The sequence below is a fragment of the Panthera tigris genome, chromosome C2 (assembly GCF_018350195.1).
Source record: "Panthera tigris isolate Pti1 chromosome C2, P.tigris_Pti1_mat1.1, whole genome shotgun sequence".
In the NCBI taxonomy this organism is placed as follows: domain Eukaryota; kingdom Metazoa; phylum Chordata; class Mammalia; order Carnivora; family Felidae; genus Panthera; species Panthera tigris.
Genome location: NC_056668.1, coordinates 71,335,970 through 71,346,618, shown reverse-complemented (window position 1 = coordinate 71,346,618; position 10,649 = coordinate 71,335,970). Strand labels below are relative to the sequence as shown.

The following is a 10,649-nucleotide window of genomic DNA, read 5'->3' as shown; positions in this document are numbered from 1 at the left end:
ACAAAGTGGTTTGTACCATTTGCATTCTCACCAGCTACATATGAATGTTCTGGTTGCTCCACATCCCCCCCAATACTTGGTGTAGTCCAACCTTTTAACTGAAACAATTCTGCTGGGTCTGCAATAGGATCTTATTTTAGTTTTAATTTGTGTTTCCTTATGTTAATGATGTTCAGCATCTTTTCTTGTTCTTAGCTATCATCCATATATCTTCTTCTGTGAGATGGAATGAAATATCTGTTTAAATCCTTTCACCATTTTCTAAATCAACCTGTCTTATTATTATAGAGATGTAAGAGTTCTTCATATAATCTAGTTACAGTGTGTTATCAGATGTGTATGCACTCGTATTCACATACACATTTACAAAATTTATGTTGTGAATATTTTCTGCCAGTCCGTGGTTTGCTTCTTTATTTTCTTCATGGTGTCTTTTGTAGAACAAATTAATTTTGCAGTAGTTTAACTTCTCATTTTTATGGGTTGTACTTTTTGTGTTTTATCTAATAAATCTTTTTCTAACTCAAGTCCCAATGTTTTCTCCTTTGTTTTCTTCTAAAATTTTTGTAAGTTTAAGCCTATGGTTCATTTCTAACTAATTATTAAATATGGTTTGCAGTAATAGTCATGGTATATATATATATATGTATATCATATATATATGATATAATATAATATGTATATTGTTTTGCACATAGATTGTCACAGCACTGTTTGAGACTATCGTTTTCCCACTGAAATAATATCGTTTTCAAAAATCATTTGCTCATATCTGTGTATGTCTATTTCTGAATTCTCTAGTCTGTTCTCGTGGTCTGTATGTCTTTATGCACCAGCACTTTACTTTCTGTACCTTTACTGTAACTTTATAATGTCTTGAAATCACATGGTGTAAGTCCTCCAACTTTGTTCTTTTTCAAAATTATTTTGGCTAATCTAGGACCTTGGCATTTCTATCTACATTTAGATTCAGTTCGTTAATTTCTACAACAAAATGTTGCTAGAATTTTAGCTGAGATTGCATTGAATATACACATCAATTTTTTTTAATTTTTTAATGTTTATTTAAAAAATCCATTATTTTTGAAAGACAGAGAGAGAGAAAGAGAGAGAGAGAGAGAGAGCAGGGGAGGAGCAGAGAGAGACGGAGACACAGAATCCAAGGCAGGCTCCGGGCTCTGAGCTGTCAGCACAGAGCCCCAAGAACTGCGAGATTATGAGCTGAAGTCAAATGCTTAACAGATTGAGCCACCCAAATGCCTCTACTAAACATCAATTTAGAGATAATTGACGTGTTAATGAGAGTAAGTCTTTTGACCCATGGATGTTGTATATCTCTCCATTTATTTAGGTCTTTAATTTTTCCTCAGGAATCTTTTGTTCTTTTTAGTGCACAGGTCTTGCACATCTTTTGTTGAATTTATCCATAAGTATTTTCTATGTTATGCCATTATTTATTTTTAATCTTTTAAAGTTATTTATTTATTTTTGAGAGAGAGACAGGAGACAGAGAGAGTGAGGGAGGGAGGGGCAGAGAGAGAGAGGGAGAGAGAGAATCCCAAGCAGGCTCTGCACTATCAGCATGGAGCCTGATGTGGAGCTTGAACTCACAAACCGTGAGATCATGACTTGAGCCAAAATCACGAGTTGGATGCTTAACTGACTGAGCCCCCAGGTGCCCCTATTTTATGCTATTTATTTATTTTTTTTTAATTTTTTTTTAACGTTTATTTATTTTTGTGACAGAGAGAGACAGAGCATGAACGGGGGAGGGGCAGAGAGAGAGGGAGACACAGAATCGGAAGCAGGCTCCAGGCTCTGAGCCATCAGCCCAGAGCCCGACGCGGGGCTCGAACTCACGGACCGTGAGATCATGACCTGAGCTGAAGTTGGATGCTTAACCGACTGAGCCACCCAGGCGCCCCTATTTTATGCTATTTAAATGATACTGTATAATTTTTTCAATTTGTCAATGCTTGTGTATAGAAATACAACAAAATCTTTGTATATTCATTTTTTCAATTAAAAAAATTTTTTTAATGTTTGTTTATTTTTGAGACAGCCCGTGCAAGTGGGAGAGGGGCAGAAGAGAGTGGGACAGAGGTTCCATAGCAGGCTCTTTGGTGACAGCAGAGAGCCTGATGGGGGCTCGAACTCACAAACCATGAGATCATGACCTGAGCCAAAGTCAGATGGTTAACAGACTGAGCCACCCAGGCACCCCTGTGTATTAAGTTCTTATCCTGTGACTTGCTAAACTCACTTACTAGTTCTAGTAACTTTTTGATAGATTCTTTTGGATTTTCTTTTTTTTTTTTTAATTTTTTTAAATATTTATTTATTTTTGAGAGAGACAGAGACAGAGCTTGAACGGGGGAGGGGCAGAGAGAGAGAGAGGAGACACAGAATCCGAAGCAGGCTCCAGGCTCCGAGCTGTCAGCACAGAGCCTGATGCGGAGATGCAGGGCTCGAACCCACAGACGATGAGATCATGACCCGAGCCGAAGTCGGATGCCCAACTGACTGAGCCACCCAGGCTCCCCGATTCTTTTGGATTTTCTACATAGATAATCATGTTACCTTACTTTTTTCTTTCCTATCCGTATGGCTTTTGCTTCTTTTTATTTTCTTATTGCACTGGATAGCACTTCCTGCACAATAATGAATGGAAGTGGTAAGAGTAGACATCTTTAAAATGGCATTTTTTAAAGAGAGAGGGTGACACCTTTAAACATTTTTTCCTGTACCAAATAGAAATAATCACTAGCTGTAACAGAGGTACAGGAAAACATGAGGGGATGAGGAGTGTGTGCATGTGAGTGGGGGTTGGCAGAAAATGGAGCAATTAAATCCTACCCATTGGGGCATATTTATAAAAGGCAGCGTTTCAAAGCAGGTTCCTTGGCTCTTCTTGATCTGTGCCCCGGGAGGTCATAGTATCTGTAGTCTGTCTCCCCCACCCCACCCTTGCTATGAGTGTTCTCCTTCCTGATGCTCCCAGCAGCAGAGCCACCATGACCCTCCGTCCATTGGTTCCAGGATGCTGTCCTCTCCTGGTGTGATGGCATGCTCACGGACCTGCTCCCGCATCCTGGGGCTGAGCCTCGGGACCACTGCCCTGTTTGCTGCTGGAGCCAATACAGTGCTCCTCTTTCCCAACTGGGATGTGAGCTACCTGCTGAGAGGCCTCATTGGCAGGCAAGCCATGCTGGGCTCTGGGCTCTGGGGAGGAGGCCTCATGGTAAGTGTTCTGAGTTCCCCAGGTGTGACTTTGCCAGACACCCCTCGGGGTGGAACAGGGAGGTGGTAGGGGAGTCATGTTTTGGTTCCTTGCAAGAATGCTTGATCTTGGGGGCGCCTGGCTGTCTCAACGGGTACAGCATGTGCCATCTTGATCTCAGGGTGAGTTCGAGACCCATGTTGGGTGATTTACTCAAAAATAAAATCTTAAAGAAAAAACAAAAGAATGCTTGACCTAGCAAGCTGGTCTCAGTTGTATATCAGTTCCGAGGAATAGGAGACTCTAGGAAGACTTGTCAAGTCTTGTGGCTGAACTTTGGCTCGGGACTAGCAGGCCAGGGGTAAACGTTGCCGGCCAGAGAGGCAGATCAGGCTAGTCACCCAACTGGGTCCTGATAGTCAAAGCCAAACCCTCTGGGAAAGATAGGATAATCAAGTCCATGTGAGGTGCCCAGCCAATCTATTTCAACAGCCACAGGTGGCAGCTAGAAATGTCAATTACCCAATCTCTTTTTACCTTTCTTCTCTCCTCTCCCAGGTACTCATTGCAGCTACCCTCATCTCCTTGACGGGCTGGAGATATGGCTGCTTCAGTGAAAGTGGGCCCTGTCAAAGTGTAAGCACCAGATTCTACTCTTCTAACACCTAGAATATCCCTACATTCTGTCACTCTACAGGCAGAATGGTAAAGAGACAATGTCAGTCTTGGGGCTTGAAGTCAGGTGCTTACTGTATCCCTTAATAATCCTAAGCTATCGGGCAACTTCCTTAACCTTTCTGAGCCTCAGGTCCTCCTCTGTAAAATGGGAGTGAACAGGATCAAGTCAACAGAGTAGGTGTTTAATGAGCCAGAAATGTCTATAAACATGTAGGAACTGTTACTATTATTTTTAGCCTACTGAACAATATGGACATGATTTAAGTGCACTGCAATCATGTGTCTTTGATAGAAAATTTCCTGGCTATTTTGTGTAACTTTTCTTAGAGTTGGAAAAATTTCCAGAAATCATCTAATGACTAGATTCTAGTCTAACCCCTCCATTTTACAGATAATGAAACTGAGGCCCAGAATAAATCTGCACTTATTAATTACAGTGGCATTTCTGAAAAATCTCAGTACATACATAGTATAAGATATATTGCTTATTCAGTCTCAGACACATGAACTTGTGGCCTCCTTGCAGTAACTCTACAGCCTGCTTTGCTATCTGCAGCCCATGTACTGGGAATTCCTCTGATTCAGAATTATATGCTAAAGAATTAAATATCAACACCCACGCATTTCATTCACAATCTGTTCTCAGTCTCTCCTGGTTTTCCCCTAGGCGAGTGGGTAGTTCTCAGACTTAAGCCTGCATCAGAATCCCTGAAGGGTTTGTTAAAACCAAAACCAGGGGGGCACCTGGGTGCCTTGGTTAAGCATCCAACTTCAGCTCAGGTCATAATCTCACGGTTTGTGAGTTCGAGCCCCATGTTGGGCTCCGTGCTCATAGCTCAGAGCCTGGAGCCTGCTTCAGATTCTGTGTCTCCCTCTCTCTTGCTCTCCCCCGTTCATGCTCTGTCTCTCTCTGTCTCAAAAATAAGTAAACATTAAAAAAATTAAAAAAAAAAGATTGTTGGGCCTCACCCCCATATTTTCTGATTCAGAGGTGGGGTGAAGCGGGAAATTGTGCATTTCTAACAAGTTTTCAGGTGATGTGATGCTGCCAGGACAGGGATCACATTTTGAGAACCACTGTCCTAGGCTTCCATCAGACTAGTTCACCTCGAATCTTTAACTTAGAGTCAAAACTGACCATGCGCCTTTCCCTGGCCCCTCCCAAGCTCCAAACTGGCTTGACATAAAATGACTCCGTGATTCTGTATAAAAGCTATATATATGTATATACATGTGTATATATATACACATATTTTTTTTTTAATTTAAAATTTTAAAATATGTATTCTTTGCAAGGGAGAAAATGACCTAGTATCCTGAGAAAGAAGCCAATTTAAAAGTAAGCTAGAGGGGTGCCTGGGTGGCTCAGTTGGTTAAGCGTCTGACTTCAGCTCAGGTCACGATCTCGTGGTCTGTGAGTTCGAGCCCCGCGTCGGGCTCTGGGCTGACGGCCTGGAGCCTGTTTCCGATTCTGTGTCTCCCTCTCTCTGCCCTTCCCCCGTTCATGCTCTGTCTCTCTCTGTCTCAAAAATAAACATTAAAAAAAAAAAAATAAAAGTAAGCTAGAATCCTGCCAACTCATTGTTATCTTTTGGGAGGGAAGTGAGTGGTACAAAGACTAGAAAAGTGCAGTGACAGCACTGGAGTCACTTCAGAGTTGACTGTCATTTTTCTCTGTCTCTGTCTCCCTCCCTCCTTTCTTTCCTCCCCTCCTTCCCTCTTTCCTCCCCTGCTTCCTTTCTTGCTTGATTTGAGAAAGTGAGGAATCAGGGATGGGAGTATGGAACCTTTGAGAACACAGCTTTCCCTTAGAAGAGTCAGAAGTGGGCATATGAAAAATGACAATCAAACCGTTCAACCCAGAGGCTGAATGGTTGCAGTCTGAGTATAAAAGCTTTTAATGCCAACCTGCTGAGAAGCTCTGGAGAGCCTGCTGGGTCAGGGAGACCCAGGTCCATGTGCTACTGCTTCCCCCTTCTCAGTGCTTTCTCTCCCTCCCTACCCCCCACACTTCCTGGCTCTACCACTGACCCCACATCAGTCACCTTTGCCTTGGTTATCCTTTAAAGGAGGTGCCAGGGGCAGAATTATCCCCATGTGATATGATGGGGGGAAGCCTGAGCACCAGAGAAGTTAGACTTGTCCCCATCACCCCACCACTTGGTCACGACCCCATCTCACCTTATGGCTTCTTCTCTCCCTCTACAGATGCTCACTGCTCTGCTGTCCAGTAGCCTGGCTTTTCTAGGAGCCTTGATTTGCTTTATCACTTCTGGTGTAGCCCTGAAAGATGGCCCTTTATGCATGTTCGATGCCTCATCCTTCAATCAGATGCAAGCTTGGAAATATGGTTACCCATTCAAAGACTTGCATAACAGGTAAATGGATGGAGTCTTTTCACAGAGGCAGAGAAAGATGACAGAAAGACACACAAACTCCTTTTGGTCACACATTCTAGCATTTCCTTTCTCTGGGAAGATGCTCAGAATTTTGCAGATGCAGCAACAATAGTTACCCTCAAAAGTCTAGTCCTATGACCTTGGCTGGGGGAGGCACCAGGTTTCTATCGAGGTTGCTTATTTGGCTTTTATTTCTTTTTCCTCAAACCCTGGTCTCCTTATTTTTGGGGATAGGAATTATTTGTATGACCGTTCACTCTGGAACTCTGTCTGCCTGGAGCCTTCTAAAGCCGTCATCTGGCACGTGTCCTTCTTCTCCACCCTTCTGTGCATCAGCCTCCTCCAGATTCTCCTGGTGGTCATTCATTTCATCAACAGCTTCTTGGGACTTTTCTGCAGCCTCTGTGAGAAGTGATAGGTAAATGCCCTTTCATGCGAGAGAGTTTTCCTCAGAAACTGTCTTGAATCCCTTCTGTAAGAAGTGGGTATGGATTGTAAACAAACTTCCTTTTTAGGTGTGCCTGTAACAATGATTCCTTGAGCATAGGCTGAATGATATTGGTGAATTTTGAATCACATTGTAAACTGCAAGTCATTATTATTGTGTAGGAACTTATGGTTCATAAAATGTCTTCCAGCCATGGCCTCATTTCAGCCTCTCAACAACCCTGTAAAATTGGTCACAGGTCACAGATATAGCAGTTGAAGTTCCTAGAACATAACGGACTTGATGCCTAAAAGCTCTCACCTGGGTTCAGGTAAAGTTAGTACTTGAGCTCTTATCTTCTAAATTCAAGTTCACCAGTTGTTATGCACTGCACTGTGTGTCCCCAAAATTCATAGGTTGAAGCCCTCACCCCCACATGTGACTATATTTGTAGATAGAACCTTTAAGAAGCTTATTAAAGTTAAATGAGGCCATAAAGGTAGGACCCTAATCCAGTAGGACTAGCATCTTTTTTTTTCTAAATGCTTATTTATTTTTGAAAGAGGGAGAGAGACAGAGCGCAAGTGGGGGAGGGACAGAGAGAGGAAGACACAGAATCCGAAACAGGGTCCAGGCTCTGAGCGGTCAGCACAGAGCCTGATGTGGGGCTCAAACCGACGAACCGTGAGATCATGACCTGAGTCGAAGTCATATGCTCAACCGACTGAGCCACCGAGGCGCCCAGGACTGGCATCTTTTTATAAGAGGAGGATGAGATTCCAAATCTCTCTCTCCACACAAGCACAGAAGAAAAGGCCATGTGAGGACACAGCCAGAAGGTGGCCGTCTGCAAGCCAATGAGAGAGGCCTCAATAGAAACCAACCTTGTTGGTACCTTAATATTGGACTTCCAGCCTCCAGAAAATAAATGTCTGTTGTTTGAACCACTCAGTCTTTAGTGTTTTGTTATGGCAGCCTGAGCTGATTAATCCACCAGTGTTCTTTTCATTCGTGTTCAGTGCAGTTCAATAAGTGGTATACACTGAGGGTCCACTGTGTGGCTGGCTCTGCTGTGCACGCAGTGGATCCAAAGATGACCGAGACACGGCCCTTGACCTTGGACCCTGCCTTGTCCTTGAAGAGCTCATGGTCAGGTTAAGGGAACAAACACATCTCCCAGCAATTTAAATGTCATATGGTAAGGGCCATGTTAGAGGTCAACAGGACACGAAAAGAGCTCAGAGGAACAGCAAACCGCCAAGCAGAGGGTCTGTGAGAGATCAAGGAAGGCTTCCATTGTGTCTGAGCTGATTCTTGAAATAGCCCGGCAAGACAGGAGAAAGGGATTCCCTAGCAGAGGAAACAGCACACTCCAAGGCATGGGGGGGGAGACACAGGATAGAGCGTGTGGAGAACTGCAGAGCCATGGCTGTTTCTCATGCGGAACGAGGAAAGCAGAGGACTCCCCTCCCTCCCACCTCAGGATCTTGGTCAGGAGGTGGTGTCAGATGGTGAGCAGAGTCAGGAGTGGGATAAAGGAGATCTGGATGGGAAAGCCTGATGGGTAGGGAACAAGATGAAGCAGGCAGAAGCATTCTGGGAAGAAGATGGGTACTGGCAAGAGAAGAGGTAAGTGGACAGGTCCAGGGAATGAGTTTGAGAACCCCAGGCTCTGGAGCCACAGAGTGGACAAAGCCAGGAAGGGAGTATGTGGGTCCAGGGGCTGCTGTATCCCCTCCACAGTCCCCTGGGCCCCAGCTCTGTCCCGTCAGGGAGGAGCCACTGAAGCACCAGATGCCTCCAGGATACAGGAATTCTTCTGTCACCAGGGAGGAGAGGGAAGGGGAAAGGAGAGGAAAACAGGGGAGGGGAGGGGAAAGGGAGAAGAGGGAGTTCTGCATTCATTCTACCATGGGCTCCATAGCCCTCCACACCTGGTTGTTGGCTGCCCTCTGTGGGATTCCACAGGACACCTGCATCCCCTTCCTTCTCCCTCCATCCCAGGACTACCTCACCCTCAGAATGGGCTTTCACCCTGGGTTTTTCTCCTCAAATGAAAGCTACATCTGGCTCTTGGCTTGGCTTCCAACCAGGTTTTAGGCAGGAGGGCCTATGTTAATCTGTTCATCAGGACAGTGCTAACATTTTGTTAAGAAGAAAAGTTGTCGGTCCCTTGCTTTGTGAATGCCTTCTTGAATATCATCCTGGAAAGAAGAGGATGTTGCCTTGTTTACGATCCTGCTCAGAGAAAAGTGGGCCCATCTTGGGAATAAGTTGGCTGGCCTTCAGCTTTCTGTTGTAGCAACTGGCACTCTAGGTAGTAACAAGTAACAAGTTTAGCCCATTGCTTTCCTGTTCACCCTTTAGGGCAAGGCCTGGGTTTTATTCACCTTTGTATCTCCAGCCCCTAGCACAGATGGAATAATAAAATGTTTATTGAATTAAATTACACACCTAATCTTCTGTGTTTTTAGTTGGACTGGAGTAGGTAGGGTGAGAGAAATATAGCGAAGAAATCATAAAAAGGGAGGAAAAGTCGGTGTACTAGGAGTATGATTTCTTTCTTTTTAAAAAAAAAATAATGTTGGGGCACCTGGCTGGCTCAGTCGGTTAAGCGTCCGACTCCAGCTCAGGACATGATCTCACGGTCCGTGAGTTCGAGCCCCGCGTCAGGCTCTGTGCTGACAGCTCAGAGCCTGGAGCCTGCTTTGGATTCTGTGTCTCCCTCTCTCTCTGCCCCTCCCCGGCTCATGCTCTGTCTCTGTCTGTCTCAAAAATAAATAACACATTAAAAAATGTCTTTAAAAATTAATGTTTATTTATTATTTTGGGAGAGAGAGATTGAGACGGAGCCCAAGCCGGGGAGGGGCAGAGAGAGGGAGACACAGAATCTGAAGCAGGCTTCAGGCTCTGAGTGTCAGCACAGAGCCCGATGCAGGGCTCAAACCCACTAACCGTGAGATCATGACCCAAGCCAAAGTCAGACGCTTAACTTACTAAGCCACTCAGGTGCTCCTAGGGGTATGATTTCTTAAGGCTGGTGAAATAGTAAGGAGAAAAACACTCTCTGCCCCTTAGGAGACATTGAATTTCTGTGCAAGGCTAGTCTGTGGATGCATGACCCCAGCCAAAGATGGGGCTAGCGCTGCTGAATCAAGGGGCAGTTAAAGAGGGCATGGTTGAGGCAGCACTGAGCTGCCTTGTGGCCCTTGCACAGACCCCAGTCTGCTGGTCAGTGCCAGGAGGAAGGTTCAGCAACCCTGCCAAATCATGAAAGGTCTTATTTGCAGCAAATGCTGGGGAGATGGTCCTAAGGAACCACTGAAAGATTTCAAGCAGAGCAGTGACAAAGGAAAGCCATTCTGGGGGCACTGTGAAGGGTGGAGTGGGAAGGTGAAGTTCAGAGGAGTTTACCAGACTCGGGGAGACCAATCTAGGCTATACTATCAAGAAAACACATTGTAAACCAAAACTTGGAATAGTAAAATTAGTCTCTACTGGAGCTTGCAAAGGTATACTTTTATAGAAATACTCCCTTTGCATCTTATAGAAGGAAGTTCTGGAATCTGTTAATCCAACCAATAGGAAGCCTGAATGGATACTGGGGGAAATTCTTTTCTTAGTTTTTGAAGCTGGTAGAGGCCAAGATACTACAGTCTTCTACAACAGGACCAGAAACTGGTGCTCGTAAGTGGGGAATACACCTTAATGTCTACTCCTTTCTGAATTTTGCACGGAGAGTATGGTGTGGGTGAGGCTAGGGGAACTGTGAGTTGGCAGTTATGGAGTAGAGCAGGGCACTGCAAACTTTTTCTGTAAAGGGCCATATGGTTTCTGTTGCAACTGCTCAATTCGATCAATACAGTGCAAAAGCGGCCACACATGTGCAAGCGAGCATAGCTACGTTACAACAGAACTTTACAGA

The 10,649-nt window shown here is 44.6% G+C and overlaps 1 protein-coding gene across 3 annotated transcripts; it reads left to right on the top strand.

Annotated features, from left to right (window-relative positions):
* The first annotated feature begins 2,946 nt into the window (after positions 1–2,946).
* TM4SF19 (transmembrane 4 L six family member 19) lies at positions 2,947–6,719 on the top strand. Of its 3 annotated transcripts, none has more exons than XM_042956770.1 (4): positions 2,947–3,241; positions 3,779–3,856; positions 6,107–6,272; positions 6,532–6,719. In XM_042956770.1, exons 1-4 carry the CDS (start codon positions 3,041–3,043, stop codon positions 6,717–6,719), a joined length of 633 nt encoding a protein of 210 aa, XP_042812704.1. In that variant the 5' UTR covers positions 2,947–3,040. The 3 variants fall into 3 exon arrangements, with proteins under 3 accessions (XP_042812704.1, XP_007091013.1, XP_042812705.1); XM_007090951.3 differs by having other exon boundaries at positions 6,107–6,276; positions 6,532–6,712; XM_042956771.1 differs by lacking the exon at positions 3,779–3,856 and having other exon boundaries at positions 6,107–6,276; positions 6,532–6,712.
* Positions 6,720–10,649: the final 3,930 nt, after the last annotated feature.

Excerpts from the sequence above, each read along its gene's own strand:
- TM4SF19 (XM_042956770.1), top strand. The coding sequence starts at position 3,041 with ATGCTGTCCTCTCCTGGTGTGATGGCATGCTCACGGACCTGCTCCCGC. Across the intron at positions 3,857-6,106 it reads AAAGTGGGCCCTGTCAAAGT|ATGCTCACTGCTCTGCTGTC; the intron begins GTAAGCACCAGA and ends CTCCCTCTACAG. Across the intron at positions 6,273-6,531 it reads CCCATTCAAAGACTTGCATA|GAATTATTTGTATGACCGTT; the intron begins ACAGGTAAATGG and ends TTTTGGGGATAG.